Below are 19,842 nucleotides of genomic sequence, written 5' to 3' on the forward strand. Positions count from 1 at the left end.
GCTTGAACCCAGGAGGCGGAGGTTACAGTGAGCCGAGGTTGCGCGACTGCACTCCAGCCTCAGTGACAGAGCGAGACTCTGTGCAAAAAAAAAAAAAAAAAAAAAGACAAGGTCTAACTCTGTTACTTAGGCTCAAACTCCTGGGCTCAAGCTATCCTCCTGTCTTAGCCCCTCAAAAGTGCTGAGATTACAGGAGTGAACTCCCGCACCTGGCTTTTTTTTTTTTTTGAGACGGAATTTCACTCTTGCTGCCCAGGCTGGAGTGCAGTGGCGCAATCTCGGCTCACCACAGCCTCTGCCTCCTGGGTTCAAGTGATTCTCCTTCCTCAGCCTCCCAAGTAGCTGGGATTATAGGCACGCGCTACCACACCCGGCTAATTTGTTTTGTATTTTTTTTTTTTCATTACAAGAATCATCTGCTTATTTATTTTACAGAGTAATGATTTGAATTGAGTACATTTGGGCACAGTAGATACTTGACACGAAAATTAGTTGTATCAGAATGAGCATCAGAAAAATAGCAACTCATCTTACACATAACTAGAAAATATTATTCTGTCTGATCATTTAAGTGTTACAAATCCTGAGAATGTTATACATTGAACAAATTAGGTACTGCCTTATAATTAAATCTCGCTTGGAAAGAATCTTTTAAAAAAATGCTCTGAGGTACAAATCACCTATGTATTAAACATGAGTCTTTGACATTATACAAAGAGTTTAAACAAATATATCAAACAATTACAGGCCATTGGCTCTTAAAACAGCTATCAGTCAGGTTCAAGGACACACTGTTCCACAATTTCCTGTAAGTTGGGGTTTTCCATTGCCGCTGCCACTCGCTGTTTGTCATTTATCTGCTTATTGATGTCTTCTTCTGTTGAGTGGGTTCCTTCAGAAATGTAGATTTCCAACTTATGTTTAAATAAGTAAACATCGCTGAAGTTTTACTCTTAAGCACAGCCCAATAAGAGTCGCCAAAGAGCAATGAGGTACTGTTGGCGTGAACCTGATAATAACCAGATATTCTTCATTTATCTCCTGAACTTCCACACAACTTTCTGAGACCACTTCCAGTTCTTCTAAAGTATTGGGCTTTTCTGGGTCCCGGATAGTTCTAATCAGATCATAAACCTCTAGCACTTTCTCTTCCATGATCCATAGCTGCCGGGCAGCTCCCGGCTCAGAGAGGCCCAAGAGCCACAGGACTCTGCTCAGCGTCCAGGAGAGCAGCCCGGACACCGGCTGCATCCTCACGCTCAGCCATCCCTGGCGACTGTCCCACTCGCGCCACTGTCTCTCAGCAGCCTCAGGATTGATCAGCTTCCTGGTCTTCTGTTTTGTATTTTTAGTAGAGATGGGATTTCTCCACATTGGTCAGTCTGGTCTTGAACTCCTGACCTCAGGTGATCTGCCCATCTCAGCCTCCCAAAGTGCTGGGATTATAGGCGTGAGCTGAAACTATGCCTGGCCTTTTTTTTTTTTTTTTTTTTAAGAGATGGGGTCTTACTGTGTTACTCAGGCTCGTCTCGAACTCCTGGGCTCACGTGATTCTCCTGTCTCAGCCTCCCAAAGTGTGGGATTTCAGGTGTGAGCCACCGTGCCCGGTTAGGTAGATTTCTAAGTGCCTCCTAGCTGTGATCTTTTATGGCTCTATTATTTTATATGTTCTTATTCCTTTCTTTTCAATGCCCAGGTATTATCCATGCAGCAGAAGAGAAGGACTGGAAAACTGCGTACTCATACTTCTATGAGGCATTTGAGGGTTATGACTCCATCGACAGCCCCAAGGCCATCACATCTCTGAAGTACATGTTGCTGTGCAAAATCATGCTCAACACGTAGGTGCACCTTAACTCTGGACTACAAGAACTCAGATCCTTCAGCAAGTCTGTTTGCCATGGCAGAGATGGCCTGAGCAGGGAGTTTGGCCAGTTACAGAAACAGCAGTAGCTGCAGCCTCTAGGACTGGCTGAGGTAGAGCAGGAGGATCAAAGGTGGTCCAGAAAACTTTGGCTTGCTAGTCTTTCAGAATCAGGGAGACATTTTAGAAATCCCCTTCCCAGCTCCTCTTGGAGAATTCTCCTCATCCTTTAAATACTCTGTCCTCATAGGTGCAGAGCACAGGACAGAGGGTCAGGAAATAGCTTACAGATCAGCCAGTACCAGCCAACTGAGCCACCCAGAATGAGGAAGGAAGGGTTAAGGAGAAGTTTGAAAAAGTGAACAACAAAAGTATGACAGACCTACTTACAAAGAAGTCTACAGAATTATTCAATTCTTTTGGGAATAAATGAAGTATTGACTAAGAACTCTCTTTGGATCTTTGGATTACATAAGGGCTATGTTTTAATAAAACCTGTTACACTGGGATTTGACTTAAACTTACAGTTCTGCTTGTTGGGTCTACTGCTTTTGGTAGGTTCAGTTCAGCTTTCTAATATTGGAGTTTTTCTACTCTTCAGGCTGAACTGTGGCCCAGAGTGGAGAAAACCTAGCTTTTGCAATGTGATGGGCATATGGGTTTAGGGGTTGGGCTGATGATCTGTGCGGGCAGAGTCTTCAGTGGAATTCTGTTAAAAAGAAATTTGCCCAAACCTACCTTTAGAAGCATAACATCTGTAGCAATTGACCAAGTATGTCTTTTTTTCTAGCCCAGAAGATGTCCAGGCTTTGGTGAGCGGGAAGCTTGCACTTCGGTATGCAGGGAGGCAGGTAGGGACTCCCTTGACTGCAGTTCTGCTCACTCTGAGGCCAGCATGTTTTCAGAGTCACGACGTTTGATGAGACCAGTGCTCTTCAGGTCTTCATACTACTCTCTTCCTTCTCCCCCACTCACTTCTTTCCCTTAAGCCCATTCAGTGTGTTTCCTAGACTGTTGAATTCTTGGCCTGGAAAGTCTGCGTTTGGAGCTCTTATGGACATCAGGTGGTTTGAGGGACTTAGGGAACTGAACTGTAGCGTTTGCATTGACTTAGTTTGCATTTGGCTTTGACCAGAAGATTTATCTACCATGAGTCTGACTTGTAATTTAACATACGCAGAGTATGAAATCTTAGATTCTCCATGTCAGGAGCCTGGTAACATCTGGTGCATATGTGCTTTAGAGAGGTCTGATTGCTTGGTGCAGAAACTACGTTTTGAGATTTACTTTTGTGCTTCTCAGATCAGTCCCTTTCTACTCATGCTTTGAATTTTGGGTGTGGTGTAAAAAGAGGCCCCTTTTTTGTGTTACGTTAATGCCCAAGTAGGTATGAGTGTGACTTCTGAGAGCAGACAGTTAGGACCTATGCAAAGATGATGTCTAGACTGTCTCCTCTTTGTATTTTGCTTGATTATCACTAGTAAAGTAAAAGTAATCTTTCTGGATTTCAACTGCAGTTGTCTCTAAACACAGACTGATTGGCTGTCTGTATAATCTCACTATGTCTCTGGAGGAGTGGCCACATAGATGGTTTCTTCCCTCTCTACAAGTGGCCCTAATTGGCTTTTTTTTTTTTTTGAGTTGGAGTCTCATTCTTTCATCCAGGCTGGAGTGCAGTGGCGTATCTCAGCTCACTGCAACCTCCTCCTCCCAGTTTGAAGTGATTCTCCTGCCTCAGCCTCCCGAGTAGCTGGGATTACAGGCATCTGCCACTATGCCCAGCTAACTTTTTGTAGTAGAGATGGAGTTTTGCCATCTTGGTCAGCCTGTCCCAAACTCTTGACCTCAAGTGATCCGCCCACCTCAACCTCCAAAAGTGCTGGGATTGTAGGCGTGAGCCACTGCATCCAGCCATGCATCTTACAATATAGTAATAACCAGTACTCTTGAGGTCAAAACCAGGAGCTGACCTGAAACTTTTGCTGATAAAAAGCCAATTAGGGGCTGGATGTGGTGGCTCATGCCTGTAATCCCAGCCCTTTGGGAGGCAGAAGCAGGAGGATCATCTGAGGTCAGAATTTCAAGACCAGCCTGGCCAACATGGTAAAAACCTGTCTCTACTAAAAATAAAAAATTAGCCGGGCATGGTAGTGGGCGACTGTAATCCCAGCTACTCGGGAGGCTGAGGCAGGAGAATCACTTCAAACTGGGAGGTGGAGGTTGCAGTGAGCCAAAATAGCACCACTGTACTCTAACCTGGGTGACTCTGTCTTAAAAAAATAAGAAGAAGAAAGATGCACGACTCTCACTATAACTAGAGTTGAGGAGACAGGCTCAGGGACATCAGGTGTTCAGGACATGGTCAGGTAGCTCATCAGTGGTGGAGCTAGACTTTGAACTAGGGTCATTGGCTCTAAGTTCCAGGCTTTTCTCATTTTGATACTTTTTTCTGTCTATAGGACAAATGCTGGAGACAAACACACTAATGATTAGCCTTGTACCATTTAGTCTACTGTGTAAGACACACTGTTCTTATTTAAGTATGTAGGCTGATAAAAGAGCAGCTTCTCTTAGTCTCTTGCATCTTGATGTTAGCTTTTAAGCAGAAGATAGGCTGATCTCCCAGAAAGATGAGTGTTGTAGATTTTTTGCTGAGGGGAGACTTGATAGCTTGGTCAAGTGCCTTTTTTAACGAGGTTAGAAGTTGTTCTCAACTATTGATTATACCTTCATCACTCTGTGGGGTCTTAACATTTGGTGTAATATGTTAATGCCTCAACTTTGATGCCGCAACCTTTTTTTTTTAAGACGGATTCTTGTTCTGTCACCCAGCTGCAGTGCAGTGGCGTGATCTTGGCTTACTGCAACCTCTGCCTCCTGGGTTCTAGCAATTCTCCTGCCTCAGCCTCCCAAGTAGTTGGGATTACAGGCGCCCACGACTACGCCCGGCTAAGTAGAGAGGGGGGTTTCACCACGTTGGCCAGGCTGGTCTCGAACTTCTGACCTCAAGTGATCCACCCACCTCGGCCTCCCAAACTGGTGGGATTACAGGCGTGAGCCACCGTGCCCAGCCTTGATGCCTCAGCCTTAATGAGGTAGACCTTGTTCAGTGCCTTGTTTCAAATGTAGCAGAATGAATCTTGATAAAGCACAGATATAATAGGGTTTAAGGGCAGGAAGGAGTTTGGGTGGATGTAGCAATAACAAGCCTTGGAGGAAGGGGGAGGAAATCACTGTTCTCTTGTCATTTTTCCTTTTAGCTTGTCATCTCTAGAGAATGCTGTATTAGGGTCGGTCTGTTTGGAAAATTTCTGTTTCCTAGTATTCTTAAGTCATTTCAGGTTTCAAAGGGAAACAGGTTGGCATATAGTGGTATTTAGTACTTGGAGCTCTTCTTTCCAGGCATCTGAAGAAGAATGATGGTGGGGCGGGTTCTTCCTTAGAGCAGAAGTTGTGTGGACACAGCATACTGCTTATGAGACTTGGGTAAATGTTAGTGTGCAGAATAGATCACTTTCATGATTTGTCTCTTTATTCTCAGACAGAAGCATTAAAATGCGTGGCTCAGGCTAGCAAGAACAGATCACTGGCAGATTTTGAAAAGGTGAGCATGACATTGGGTTGGTATGGAATGTGGGTGGAAGAGAGGGACGTTTAAGTACTTCAAAACACACTTTTAAAAACAATTATAGTTTCACAAGAAGTTGCAGATGATTCCATGTATCCTTCACCTAGGACAGTGTTAAAACCAGGAAATAGTTAAGCACTTTCGTACAGTGAAACTTACTGAGTTGATATAAAATATATATTATTTATACATAATAACTTTCTATTTCAAAAGTTCTGTCCTTTCTTCACTTTGATTTTTCACAACACACCTATCTATTATCTGTGTTTTATGGTTAAGGGAACTGGGATTCAGGAGGACACTCAAAGTCACACAGCATAGTGTCAGAGTTTGACTCTAGGCCTGGTGCTTGTTCCACATGACACAGTTGTAGGCATTCCTTCAGTTCCGGAAATGCCAGGACTGCTTCTCCTCTGTGGATAGAAGGGAAGTCTTGATGTGCGTACTTGGACCCAAAGAAACATTCTCAGGATGATGTTCCAGGCTTTCTTTAACTCCGGTGCCTTTTGCTCATTGTTTGGGAGTTTTGAAAAGGGAAAAAAGCCTGTCTGGGCATTAGGGTAAGAATTGTATATTCTTTTCTGAACTTTTCTCCTCTTAGTCTGAGTATAATGACCAGCTTAATAAAAACAAAACCTAGATCCAGAAAGAAAAACTTAGTGTGGATGGAGACTAGACCATGTGGCTTTGACTGTCCCTAAGATTCACCATCTTCCTGGAGGGCTCTTGCCAATTCCCGTTGCCTCTTACTTGGCATGATTTGCCTGCTTCCCTTAACATCTTGTAGCACAGCTGACATGAGGCTGGGATGTTGAGACCATTATTGATGGTCAGTAAATCACACAAATACACGGTCCAGATCATTTTATCCCAATGTCTGGGATGTTTGATGGGACATTTTTATTCCAAATAGTTCCTTGGAAGAAGGATTCTGTGATTAGATATTTGGGAAATACTAGGGCTAAACAAAATACTAGGGCCAATAATAATTAAAACACCTGATTTTGCTTAATAATTGCAGAGCCATATTATGCTGATGGCCCTCATAAAACTCCCAAGAGCTAGTTGTGGAATTCAGCATTTCCTATTCTTTAACCTCAATATTCTTTTTTCCCCCCCATGGAGACCCTATTTATTCTTTAGAATACATGCTGAGAAATGCTGGTGTAGCTAATTTGGTTCACGAGCCGAGTTGCTCTTGGGGCTTCCATGGATTGAGCTGTTGACCTGAAGCCTGCAGACAGAAAGATGGTCCCTAGGGTGATTCCACCTTTTTTGTTCTATTTTATAATTTTTTTTCTCTTAAAGACTATCATAAAATAGCATTTTTTTTGGTCTTTTTTTTGAGACGGAGTCTTGCTCTGTCGCCCAGGCTGGAGTGCAGTGGCGCCATCTTGGCTCACTGCAAGCTCCACCTCCCGGGTTCACGCCATTCTCCTGCCTCAGCCTCCTGAGTAGCTGGGAATACAGGTGCCTGCCACCACACCCGGCTAATTTTTTGTATATTTAGTAGAGATAGGGTTTCACCGTGTTAGCCAGGATGGTCTCGATCTCCTGACCTTGTGATCCACACGCCTCGGCCTCCCAAAGTGCTGGGATTACAGGCGTGAGCCACCGTGCCTGGCCAGAATAGCAGTTTTAAAAATTTATTTTTGGCTGGGCGCGGTGGCTCAAGCCTGTAATCCCAGCACTTTGGGAGGCCAAGACGGGCGGATCACGAGGTCAGGAGATCGAGACCATCCTGGCTAACACGGTGAAACACCGTCTCTACTAAAAAAATACAAAAAGCTAGCCGGGCGAGGTGGCGGGCGCCTGTAGTCCCAGCTACTCGGGAGGCTGAGGCAGGAGAATGGCGGGAACCCGGGAGGCGGAGCTTGCAGTGAGCTGAGATCCGGCCACTGCACTCCAGCCTGGGTGACAGAGCGAGACTCCGTCTCAAAAAAAAAAAAAAAAATTTATTTTTAAGAGATGGAGGCTCTCTGTGTTGCCCAGGCTGGACTTGAACTCTTGGGCTTCAGCAGTCCTCCCACATCAGTCTCCTGAGTAACTGCGACTTCAGGTGCATATGCCACCAAGCCAAACTTCCCTTTTAGTTCTTGACATTCCTTTTCTGCTTTGTATCATGCATCTGCCCAAATCTCCCCTAACTTCATTCAACCATGTAGTTTTATAAGGGCCAGCAAACTACCTAGGAAGCAGGAGTAGCATGACTTTCAAGTGATTCTGTGCCAATCTCTGCGACTGGTTCTTTTGGCAGGCTCTGACAGATTACCGGGCAGAGCTCCGGGATGACCCAATCATCAGCACACACTTGGCCAAGTTGTATGATAACTTACTGGAGCAGAATCTGATCCGAGTCATTGAGCCTTTTTCCAGAGTACAGGTGAGAACCCTCTGGGGACTCCATTTCTGGCCGGGCATTCTCACTGTAGCCACATCCCTTCCACACCTGTCCAGAATGGGAACTCACTTGTAGGGGTGTGCCTGGTGGGCAAGAGGCCACCAAGAGCTTGGGCCTCTGTTGATAAAATGAACAAAAATCGAGGAGGAGATGCCGTGGGTAGAGGCATGTGGGTTGCCCCTGCATGTGTTCCGAGCAGTTTCCTCCTCGCTTTGAGTCACTGCATGTGTTGTACCTGTTTTCTGTATTGGGTGTGTGGGACAAGAGTCTGTTTATTGTGTGTAGCAATGAAGGGCGGGCAGATGGGAAGAACACAAGAGATTTAAGCACGGCCAAGGAGGGTCTTGTCTTGTATAGAGACATACATTAGAATTTTGAGAAATACAGCAGTTCCCCCTGTTCCCTCCCTTCTCTTATTGGAGGCAAAAGTAAAACTTTCAGTGTTGGTGTCTCTCTGCCTTTCCTTTTAGATTGAACACATATCTAGTCTCATCAAACTCTCCAAGGTAAGGAGTCTTAAGGCCATCTGCAGGGAGGAATGGGAACGGGTGGTGAGGAGGGATGGCACATGCACCTGATTGGCCTCATTGGAAAGCTCCTCAGCTTCTCAGTGGGGAGTGGGCAGTGTGGGCTAGAGTAGGAGTTGCATTGTTGCTATTTTGTTTTCAGTCCATTTGGTGTAAGACCCCTCCAACAAAGCTTTTGTGTCAGGGTGATCTCTGACTAGTGGATATGGGTCCCTTTAATCATGTGCTTTGATTTTAGGCCGATGTGGAAAGGAAATTATCACAGATGATTCTTGACAAGAAATTTCATGGTGAGTAGCAGTCACACAGGCAAGGGGGCTTGGTGGTGGTGATGAGATGGTTGAAGAAGTTTATTTTCAAAGAAGATGTTCTATTTGTTTCCCCTGATGGTTCACTCTGGGGTCCTGGCCCCTCTTCCCCTGTGGTGAGAATGTGTAATAAGCATGTGTACATGGAATAGGGAGATGAATTCTATTTCCCTTCTTTTCTGGAGACAGTGAGTCAACTAGGGAGTGGGCTGCTTCACAAATGCTTTGTGTCTAATGTCACTTTTTACCTGGGTTGCCCTTGTGTTTCTTGCAGGGATTTTGGACCAGGGGGAGGGTGTCCTGATTATTTTCGATGAACCCCCAGTAGATAAAACTTATGAAGCTGCTCTGGAAACAATTCAGAACATGAGTAAAGTAGTGGATTCCCTCTACAACAAAGCCAAGAAACTGACATAGGTGAGTGCTGGCTTCAGGACCCCAGGGCTGGGCAGCTCTGTCTTCTGCGTGTCGAGACTGAAAACCTCCTCCTGGTGTCCTCATGGCTTCCTGATTGACACTGCTCTGTCTTCTCTTGCAGAGTTGGATCTGTAGCGGTCCTTTGGAGAGTGTGTGTGGCGGGAGAGTGAAACCTTGGGGGAAAATGCTAGGAGATTCTTTTTTCTTTTTGTTCTACTTTTCGCTCGGAAAGTTTTTAAATCTTCATTTGGTGCATCTGTATTCCAGCCAATAGGTGTGCCAGTTTTCATGTAATCTTTACTGGCCCAACTTGGGAGTGGGGAAATTGCTTAAAAAAAAAAGAAAAAGAAAAAAAAAAGATTATTCTAAATAAAAGGAAAAAGGCTTACACTACCTAAAGCTGTCCTCTCTGCCTCCTGGGAGAGGGCCGCAAAGCCAGGCACCCCGCCAACCACTGGGGGTCCTAATCCACCTGCTGGGCGTCACCTCTCCTCCTCCTCAGAATTGGGTGTTTGCTGACCATCAAAAGCAACGACTTTTTATTCTGTTTGTACTGAACCAAAACAAACAACTGTGTATAGACTGCTGTTTTCTTTTTTATTTGAAATGAGGCATTTTGGTGTTCTTTCCCCTGCCATACGGCCTGTCCGCCCTTCTCTCCCCACATTGGCTCCAGCAGAGTAGCCGAAGGTCCTGCCGCCGCCGCCACCACCACCACCACCACTGCAGCAACAACAGCAGCAGCGCCTGCACAGCTCCGCTCTGACCTGTGAAGGAATGGGGATGAGGCCAGGAGCTAGTGTCTACCATGGCCACACGGGGAGCAGTGTGGGCCCTTAGCCCCCAAGGGGCCTGCTGTGCATGTGGCTTTTTTTTTTTTTTTTAACACAGTAAACTAGATTAGTTGTCAGTGTTTTAATTGCCCCTCTTCTCCTCTCCTCTGCGTTCCTCTCCTCTCTTCTTTCCTCTCTCTCCCTTCTCTTTACCTCTCAACCAGAAGACCGCCATGTCTCTCTGCCTTCCTCCTCTTCCCTCCAGGGGAGCCAGGCTGTCTTTGAAATCCATGAGCTTCTCTCCCTCTCCCATTCCTCCTCTCCTGCTTTCAGATGGATTTATTCCTTTTTTTAAACAATGAACATCGGAATGACACTGTGGGGTGTGTTTTTTTTTCTCTCTCTTTTTTTAAATTTTCTTTGTTGGATTTTTGAGCAACCTCATGTCCCCTTCCCAGGGAGCTTCTTAATTTACCTCTTAGAACTTGAGTGGATGGGAAGTAGAGCACTGTGTGTCAGCATGCTTTGTTTTCTGACACGATTACACAGCGAGGCTTTAATGCCATTTGGGTAGGTGAGCTTCTGCACCTTTGTTGTGCTGAACTGTATTTTCTTCTCTCATCTCTTCTTTGTCTTTTTCTTTTCCTCTCCTTCCTGCCTTCTTCCTGCTGGCCTTTTCTCTTCTTTACCTTCCTTGGATTATCCTTCCGGGTTTTCATAATACATTTATATTTTGTAAAAGGATTTTGTTGTACCAGGCTTTGCATCCTCACTGAATCTGACTGGCTTTTATTTTCCTCTCCAAAATCAGGTTTTTGTTCTCAACATTTCTCCCCATCATGTCCAGTCATTGTTTTGGTTTTGGCACCATCCGTATCAAATGTACAAACGGTTCTTGCTAACCAACACCAGGTATATCTGATGTTCAGATGAGTTCCAATAAAAATAATTTTTTTCAAAAGGTGTCTTTTCTTGAGTGCTGGAGGGCTTCCAAGCAAGCCCAGACAGCTCTGTGTAGCCCCACACTAGTCTAGCTCTCATCTGGCCAAAGCTGTTATCTCATTTGTGTAATGGGAGTCCTTAAGCTAAATTTGGGGTCCAAATTTGAAGGGCTTTGGGGGCAAGAAAGTTGGTGTGTGAGTTCTGAAGTTGGAAATGAATTCAGGTGTCTTTTTCCAGTGAGCACGTGTAGGTTTGGGCGGTAGATCCTCTGAGCCTGCTTCCTCTTCTACTCAGTGAGGATGCTGCTTCCTTGGCAGGTGATTGTGATGTGAAGCTTAATAAGTCATAGACGTGCAGGTGTCTGGAGAGTCCTGACATTCAGTTGTGGTTTCGTTTCCTTTTGGAATCTTCAAAGGCAGCGATTTTCATATTGCCTCACACCCTGGGGGGGCTCTGGGACCACCGGGGGAACCTGCTAAATCCTCTTGAGTCTGAGCAGTTCAGCCATTGTCAGTTTTAGTATCATCTCTGTATTTCACTTGCAGAAAGAGTTTTGCTTCTATAAAGGACTTTAAAAAGTACTCCAAAGAGATCTAGTTTTGGAGGAGAGGGGAGACGGTTTCTCAAACTTAGGGCAGTCCTGAGGAGCTCAGGCGGCAGCCCTTTTCTTGGTTCCCTTTGCGGGTCTTGGTCAGATGATGCCCTCTAGACCCGTGCTGTCCAATATGTAGCCGCTAGCCACGTGCAGCTGTGAGGCCCTTGCAATGTGGCTGGTTCGAGCTGTGATACACTGCAAGTGTAAACACAAACCAGACTTCAAAGGCTTAGTATGATAAGGAGTGTAAAATATGTCAATAACTTTTTTATATATGTGTTGAAATATTTTGGGTATTGGGTTAAATAAAATATATTATTAAAATTCACCTGTTTCCCTTTTACTTGTGTAATGTGGCTGCTAGAAAATATAAAGTTACCTATGTGGCTTCTATCTGTGGCTCACATTATTCTTTTCTTGGACAGCGCAGCTCTAGACCTCCAGGACCAGCAGTTGTGCCACTGCCTCCTCTCCCAGGCCTCTCATGACCTGAGTCCAGGCACAGCTGGGAAGGTCAGCTGGCTGGTGGGTTGGCCTGGGCCCGGTTCCCTCACCTCCCTTCTAGGCTCCAGCTTTCATGGTGCCAGGACTTTGTGTGTTAATAAGGCTCTACTGGAGTTGGGAGCAGAGGCTCTGGTCCCCTGCTGTGTGCTAGTTATGTAATCTGTGCTGCCCAGAAGGGCCACTAGATGCTGCTCTGTGATCCCTGAAAGAACAAAGCTGACTTCCTCAGGAGTAAGGGCTCAGGCCTGCTCTATTTGGAACCCTTCCTGGAAGCTGTAGCTGGCCCCTGCCTTGGCCTCCCTTCCTCAGGATGCTATGGGAAGTGGGGCATGCAGGAAAAGTGGACTCTCCAGCAGTGCATGGGCAGCCCAGCCCAGCAGGGAAGCTAACAAGCAGGCTGGCCCTTCAGGCAGCTAGAGATAGGCTATAGGCTAAGTAGGCTGATTGATGGGGGTGGGATTTGGAAATCTTCCCTGCAGTTCTATGATGAAGGCAGCTAGGAAGAAAACAGCCCTGCCTCATTCAACTGGGTTTGCCTTCTGGGTCCTTGATTCTGCCGTTTCTGGCAGTTGACTGCCCTTTCTTCCTTGCTTCCAGTTGGAGCAGTGATAGGAATTGGGGGTGGGGAGGTGGTGGTGGGTTGAGTGAAAAGAGGAGCTGTGTGGTGTCTGAAAACGAGCATAACAGGCATGGCCTGGGTAGGTAGGAGCTCCTGGAGACCCCTTCCCTCAGTCGCAGCAGTAAGTGGGCTGTCAGTGCCATTCCATTCCTGCTGTGCTGCAACTGTGACTTTGCTTGGACAAGTGTGAGGAGGCTGGTGTTCTGCCGAGAGCTCTTTTTGAAGGTGCTAGGGAAAGGCTGGCTGGACAAAGGTGAGAGGACACAGGGTGCGGCCTGGCTTGAAAAGGGCCATGCAGAGGCGTGCCGCTCTGGTGTGGGAAGCAGGGTAGTGGGGTGAGCTTGGTCCGCTTCCCTGTGAATTAATTGGAATAGCTAGCATTGAGATTGAGAGTTAAAGGTAACAACAGAGTAGGCCCAGGTTTTTCTAGGGGGTGGATTTTTCTTTTTTTTAGCTGAAGTCTCACTCTGTCACCCAGGCTGGAAGGTAGTGGTGTGATACCGGCTCACTGCAACCACTGCCTCCCAGGTTCAAGCGATTCTCCTGCCTTAGCCTCCTGAGTAGCTGGGACTACAGGTGCCTGCCACCACGGCCAGCTAATTTTTTTTTTTAGTAGAGACGGGTTGTTCACCATGTTGGCCAGGCTGGTCTCAAACTCCTGACCTCAGGTGATCCACCTGCCTTGGCCTCCGAAACTGCTGGACACGGTGTGGCACCACGCCCCGCCGGGGTGGATTATAGGCTTCAAAATTTGGACATGTTTTGGGAAGTGGAAAACATTTAACCTTGGCTCAACACTAGAATCTGAAGGGGGGCACAGAGCCAACTCAGAAGCTAGAGGCTCCAAGTAGGGGCTGAGGAAAAGAGGCTGGGGTTCGGCTTTCCTTTGAGAAGGAAGAGGGACACTTGGTCAGGGTCTCAAAGGAGATTGTTTCTTCTGGCTCCTTTTTTTTTTTTTTTTTTTTTTGAGATTTGCTCTTGTTTCCCAGGCTGGAGTGCAATGGTGCGATCTTGGCTCACTGCAACCTCCGTCTCCCAGGTTCAAGCGATTCTCCTGCCTCAGCCTCCTGAGTAGCTGGGATTACCGGCATGCGTCACCACGCCCGGCTAATTTTTTTTTGTATTTTTAGTACAGATGGGGTTTCACCATGTTGGCCAGGCTGGTCTTGAACTCTTGACCTCAGGTGATCCGCCCGCCTCAGCCTCCCAAAGTGCTGGGAATTACAGGCATGAGCCACCATGTCCGGCCTCTTCTGGCTTCTTACTGTTAGATGCAGGAGGGTTGAGGACAGCTCCATGTGAAGAGCAGGTAGGCTTGTACACCAAGGAACATTCACAGGGAGGGGCACACTGAGCTGGGAGCCTGCCTTCCTCTTCTGAGTTCCCCTAACAGCTGCTGTGGATGTTCTGAAGGGCTGTGGACAAAGTTGTCCTCTGGGTACAGAGCAATGGACTTTCCACTGTATGCCTGCCCCCTAAGGTTCCTAAAGCCTGGAATTCCCATTGACAGAAATTTCTGAGTGGCACATAAACAAAATCCAGCACTTTCTGCCGTGATTGCAGCATTTTGAATGATGTCAGATTCCCATTCTGTTCCCCCTAGGGCAGTTGACAGGGCTGGTGCAGGGTGAAAGCCTAGTGGGCCAGAGTGGTCAGGTAATTGGGTGTCATCCTCTCCTCTGGAGTGCCACTACATCATCTCTAGGTCCAGAGATGATCTGGATTAAGACAGGGCTTAAGTCTCCTGTTTCCCAGGTTTGTGGTCAGTTTTGACTCAATCTCCAGAAACAAGGTAAAATAGTAAATGAACAACGGCCTTTGTGAAGGATCTGGATTCACATCCGACAGGAACAGCTCTTTGAGAACCAGAATTTTACTCAATTTCGCTAGCATCAAGTTCTTAAATTATACATACTTAGAACTGAAAACGTTTAAGAGGGTCAGAAAGCTGGCCAGAGGGGCAGTTGCTTCAGCTTTAATACAACAAAGAGGGCGAGTGGGAACTTCGAGGTCATATTTGTGACGGGCTCAGGCTTGGCTCTTGGTGGCCCGGAACTGCTACGGGCCACGCTTCTCTGGCTTGGATTTCTGAGGCCCACTCGGGCCACGGGCATCTACCCCGGGATGAGGGAACGGAGGCCCCAGAAGGGTGGCCAGAAACGATGGGACTGTCCACTCGAGGTGCGCCTGGCACTTGGGAGGTCTCAGTAAAGGCTTCGCCTCTCCCCGCCCAGGGCCTTCTTTCCCGCGCTCCCTGGCTGCTTTCCACAGGGACGGGGATGTCAGGTGGAAGGAGGGAGCTACCGGCCCTGGCCTCGGCGGAGGGCTCCTCACCAGGGCCCGGGCGGCAGCCTCCGAGAGGGCGGGCCGCGCGCTGCCAGGGCAGGACTCGGCCGAGAGCGCCCCCGCGGCCGGCAGCTGCGGGCGCCGCGGCGGGAACAAAGACAGCACGTGTCTGGGCGGGGCGCGGGCGGGGTCGGCCCTCAGCCCCGCCCTGCTCGGCGCCCGCCGAGCGTCAGCAGAGTTGGGCTGCGCGGGCGCCCGGGACTCTCAGGCGGCCGGGCTGCTGTTGGGCGGCGGCGCGGAGCCGGCGGCGAGCTGTGCGGGAGGGGCGGTCCCGAGGGGCGGGGCGGGCCGGCGCCGCGTGTCCCGCCGCCGCCGCCGAGTCCGGCTCCTAGATGGGGCCCGGTGCGTAGAGGTGCCTCCCGCTCGTCGCCGCGTCCTACCTGCACCGTGCGCGGCTCGAGCTGAGGACATCAACGGCCGCAACTCCCCGGCGAGACCAGGCCGGCGCGTGGACTGCGCGCGCGCCCCGCGAGGGAGGGCGCTGAGGCGCGCGCCGGGAGCGGGAGCGGGAGCGCGGCGGCGGCGGCAGCGGCGGCGGCGAAGGTGCGGGCGGCCGAGCCGGGGGGCGGGGCCGCGGCGCCTGCAGAACCTTGGACAGAAGCTGCCGAGCCGCAGCCGCCGCCGCCGCCGCCGTCGCCGCCGCCGAGCGCGGGCACAGCCGATCCCCGCCGAGCGCTCCCGAGCGCCGGGACCGCGGCGGCAGAGCCGCGGCGCGCATTGCGGAGGGCGCGGAGCGCAGGAGCTGCCGCCTGCCGGGTAAGCCTGCGCTGGGCGGCCGTCCTTGGCCCAGAGGAGCCGGGCCCGGGTCGCGCCCGTGCGGGGTGTCCAGGCGGGGGTCTTCGTCCGCCTCCGTCGGCGCCCGGGCCCCTCCCAGCTGCGCTTGGGGACCGCAGCGGCGGCGGCGGGCGGGGGTGCTGCAGTGGAGGCGGCGAGGCTGCGGCGCGGGGGCGCGGGGCCGCGGGTAGGGCCCGGGACTGGGGCCGCGGGGTCCGCGGAGGCGCGGGGCGGAGGGGCGCGGCGCGGAGCCCAGCTTGGCGCTAAGAACCATCTTGTTTTCCAGGCAGATCCAAGGGGGCAGCACGCTTCCCGGGAGCGCCCCCGCCTCCTCCCCGGGGCCACCGCAGGCTCCGTGAGTGGTTTTATCCCTCCGGCCGGCAGGCTGGGCGCGCAGGGGCGCGAGCCCCCGCCCGGCGCGCAGCGGCACCATGGGCACGGTGCTGTCCCTGTCCCCCAGCTACCGGAAGGCCACGCTGTTTGAGGATGGCGCGGCCACCGTGGGCCACTATACGGCCGTACAGAACAGCAAGAACGCCAAGGACAAGAACCTGAAGCGCCACTCCATCATCTCCGTGCTGCCTTGGAAGAGAATCGTGGCCGTGTCGGCCAAGAAGAAGAACTCCAAGAAGGTGCAGCCCAACAGCAGCTACCAGAACAACATCACGCACCTCAACAATGAGAACCTGAAGAAGTCGCTGTCGTGCGCCAACCTGTCCACATTCGCCCAGCCCCCACCGGCCCAGCCGCCCGCACCCCCGGCCAGCCAGCTCTCGGGCTCCCAGACCGGGGGCTCCTCCTCGGTCAAGAAAGCCCCTCACCCTGCCGTCACCTCCGCAGGGACGCCCAAACGGGTCATCGTCCAGGCGTCCACCAGCGAGCTGCTGCGCTGCCTGGGTGAGTTTCTCTGCCGCCGGTGCTACCGCCTGAAGCACCTGTCCCCCACGGACCCCGTGCTCTGGCTGCGCAGCGTGGACCGCTCGCTGCTTCTGCAGGGCTGGCAGGACCAGGGCTTCATCACGCCGGCCAACGTGGTCTTCCTCTACATGCTCTGCAGGGATGTTATCTCCTCCGAGGTGGGCTCGGATCACGAGCTCCAGGCCGTCCTGCTGACGTGCCTGTACCTCTCCTACTCCTACATGGGCAACGAGATCTCCTACCCGCTCAAGCCCTTCCTGGTGGAGAGCTGCAAGGAGGCCTTTTGGGACCGTTGCCTCTCTGTCATCAACCTCATGAGCTCAAAGATGCTGCAGATAAATGCCGACCCACACTACTTCACACAGGTCTTCTCCGACCTGAAGAACGAGAGCAGCCAGGAGGACAAGAAACGGCTCCTCCTAGGCCTGGATCGGTGAGCACTGTAGCCTGCGCCATGGCTCAAGGATTCAATGCATTTTTAAAAATTTATTATTAAATCAGTTTTGTGTACAGTATGTGTCTAGCAAAGCCACCAAGGGCCTCACCTTTCCCACAGTCTCTCCCTGGGGTTTTTTCAGCCCTGCCAAGAACTCTGGGCACTTTTGAACTCACGAGCCTTGCGCAAAACCCAGAAGATGTATTCGGAGCCACCCAGGCCACTGACCTCCCACTTTGGGGAACTCAAAGAACTGACCTGCCCCTGCCGCCTGTGCCCTTGCTGGGTCCAGGGTAGGCGAGGCTGCCGGCTGCACCCTGTATGGCGCTAGAGAGGGGACTCTGGCTGCCTGACCCAGGGAGGAATTGGGGTTTCTGGTTGGAGGCCCTTTTCTGGCTCCTGTGTGGAGTTACTCGCTCTCCCAGAGGCTCCTGGAGCCATCCACCCTAACTGAGCTGCCAGTGGGGTCATGAGGCAGGATCCCCGCTGCGCTGGGACATCTTCAATCTAGGCGAGGCGAAGCTGAGCAGGTCTAGTGGAAAGACTGTGTCTGGTCGTTTGACCACACACCGCCCTGATTTGCTGTTTTCTTTTTTAGGGAGAAGGGCTTTCCTTTAGTGGAGAAATGGAACTCGCCCGTTGCCCCCTTGTCTGCTGCTCACAGCCGCATTGCTGGTATTGGCCGATGAGCTGCTTTGACTCGTTACTTTTTCTCATTTTGGGTCCCAGCTAAAGAGGTGGGGTGAAGCTGGAGACGACTTTCCTGGGTGAATTTTTCTTTTGAATAATGCAGTGCAGTCGCCCTGTGGCAAATGCCAGGACAGCTGCAGGTGCCCATTAGCAACGCCTGCCTTCTGGGCAAGGTGAGGGATGCCATACCTTGAGACCAAGCCGGTGCCCACCTAAGGGCTAAGGCCTCTTGCTGGTGCACATGACATTTGTCCTGCAGAGCTGGGGGGAAGGCGATGTGGTGGCCCCACCCCCACCCCTGTTAATTTAAAGCTGTTTCCAAACAGTTGAGTTTCTTCTAAAGAGGAAGACTTGCCCTACAGGGACCAGTGAGACAGCTGGATCTTGGAGACAATTACAAGACGGGAGTGAGACTCCTGATTGCTCTGGAAGCCTGCTGATTTCTACAACTGATCATTTGCCGCTGCTGGTTTTGGTTTCCACCTTCCCCTACTGGCTGTAAAAACACAAATGTGTACTTTATTGATTTTCTTTCTCATTCTCCCGTATTGGTGGCTTGGGACTTGGGAGAGGGAGCAAGCCTTCCTCCATGGCCCGTCACTCTGCTGTGGAGAACAAAGACCAATGTGAAGACGCTACAGAGGATTCTGTCTTCCAGGCCCAGTCCCCCCGGGAGTGCTGGAATGGGGACCTGGGGTGGGGAGGCAGAGGGTCACTTTACATAGGATTAGGTTCAAGGTGGTTACCAATTTCAGCACAAGCACTACTGAAATTTACACAAAAAGAAAGCTGTGAAATTGAAGTCCCAGTGTTAAGAGTCCTGAAGCAGAACCTGGTGGCCGGAGGCATTCCCAGAGGTGGGGAAGAGAGCCTGCCCTGCCGGAGAGCAGCTGCCTGGCTGCACCTGAGGCCCAGCGGAGCCGTTCCTAGGACTGTCGGATAATCGGTGCAGCATTGGAAGGAGCCTGCGGCTGCTGGCACAGACTTCACACAGCACCTCCTCTCTGCTGGGTTTCCACACAGCCTGTCTTCAGATCCTGCTGCCGCGTGCGACCAGAGGTGGGATGCCCCTGGTGGCATGGAAGAGGGAGGGTCAGTGCCAAGTCTCAGGAGGAGGGCGCATGTGTGTTATCACCTTCAGCTGGTGGAACCTGACCTGGAGTTGTGCGGTTACATTGCATCCACAGGATTCCAGTTGCGTGTCTGTTTCCTTCTCTTTCTCCGTATTTATTTTTTTATTCTTTGGAAGAGGTGGACATTTTGGAAGTGGTGGGGACTAAGGGAAGAACTCTATAGTTCCCTCAGTGTGAAGCCTGTCGTGTTCCCTCTCTTCCCTCGCACTGGTCATCAGTATTGTGTAAAGGAACAACTGATATACTTGAGTGTGCAAGCAAAGAACCCATTTGCCATGCTGCTATGAAGACTACTTTTAGAACAACAATAAAAAAAAACCTACAAAAAAACCTTTATTCTTTAATTGTTGCTTTTACAGTGATATTGTGCATGCAAACCAGGAGCATTTTGTGTCTTAAGAAAAATAATCTTAGAACAGATGGCTGTGAAAATTACACCCATGCACAGAACAAGCCACAGGAATAATAGTTCAGGATTTGGTTTTTCTCTTTTTCTTGTAAACCTGGAGGGTTGATATATTCTTTCCATGCAGTTATTAGAACTTAGTTTTGTTCCAACAGTTAAACTTGCAATGAAAAGAAAATGTGCCATTTTTTTTTCACTTGGAATTATTCATAGCTGTATATTTGAAACTGCTAATTACACACGTGTGATGTATGTTGGTTTTTTAGTGCAATTTCTTCTGTAGCTATTCTTTGACCAAACTGTGGGTATTGTTAATATTAATTTATATTTGTCTCATTTTGTATGTATGTGTAGTGTGTTTGTATGTGTGGTTTATAATCTGACAAAGTCATGAAGCTCAGTTTGGCTCTAATTTAATTCCCCTTCCCTTATTTTTATTTATTTTTGTACTGTGCTGATTCAATAAAATGCACTGACCATCCATTACAGAGACCTCTTTTTGTGGGCAGGCTGGGGCCCCCTTTAATAAATGATTCATGCACTCAGAACGTAATTGGATTT

At 49.7% G+C, this 19,842-nt stretch overlaps 2 protein-coding genes and 1 pseudogene across 3 annotated transcripts in view; 2 read left to right on the forward strand and 1 right to left on the reverse strand.

Moving 5' to 3' along the window:
• The window catches only part of PSMD11 (proteasome 26S subunit, non-ATPase 11), a 37,271-nt gene extending 27,733 nt beyond the window's left edge, over window positions 1–9,538 (forward strand). Inside the window, exons 7-14 of the mRNA XM_015119044.3 lie at window positions 1,697–1,841; window positions 2,655–2,715; window positions 5,406–5,468; window positions 7,750–7,875; window positions 8,364–8,399; window positions 8,659–8,710; window positions 9,003–9,145; window positions 9,267–9,538. Coding sequence (XP_014974530.1) covers window positions 1,697–1,841; window positions 2,655–2,715; window positions 5,406–5,468; window positions 7,750–7,875; window positions 8,364–8,399; window positions 8,659–8,710; window positions 9,003–9,145 — 626 coding nt within the window. The 3' untranslated portion in view covers window positions 9,267–9,538. The remainder of the gene's footprint in view (window positions 1–1,696; window positions 1,842–2,654; window positions 2,716–5,405; window positions 5,469–7,749; window positions 7,876–8,363; window positions 8,400–8,658; window positions 8,711–9,002; window positions 9,146–9,266) is intronic.
• On the reverse strand, window positions 620–1,278 carry LOC714217 (cytosolic iron-sulfur assembly component 2A pseudogene; annotated as a pseudogene).
• A 6,064-nt stretch (window positions 9,539–15,602) lies between the features above and the next one.
• On the forward strand, window positions 15,603–19,765 carry CDK5R1 (cyclin dependent kinase 5 regulatory subunit 1). Of its 2 annotated transcripts, none has more exon segments than NM_001257715.1 (2): window positions 15,603–15,680; window positions 15,985–19,765. In NM_001257715.1, a coding segment is annotated over 1 exon segment (924 nt). In that variant the 5' UTR covers window positions 15,603–15,680; window positions 15,985–16,129; the 3' UTR covers window positions 17,054–19,765.
• The last annotated feature ends 77 nt before the right edge of the window (window positions 19,766–19,842 follow it).

Source organism: Macaca mulatta, chromosome 16, assembly GCF_049350105.2.
Source record: "Macaca mulatta isolate MMU2019108-1 chromosome 16, T2T-MMU8v2.0, whole genome shotgun sequence".
NCBI lineage: Eukaryota > Metazoa > Chordata > Mammalia > Primates > Cercopithecidae > Macaca > Macaca mulatta.

What these genes read in the sequence shown, in the direction of transcription:
- CDK5R1 (XM_077969373.1), top strand. Translation starts at nt 16,130, where the DNA reads ATGGGCACGGTGCTGTCCCTGTCCCCCAGCTACCGGAAGGCCACGCTG.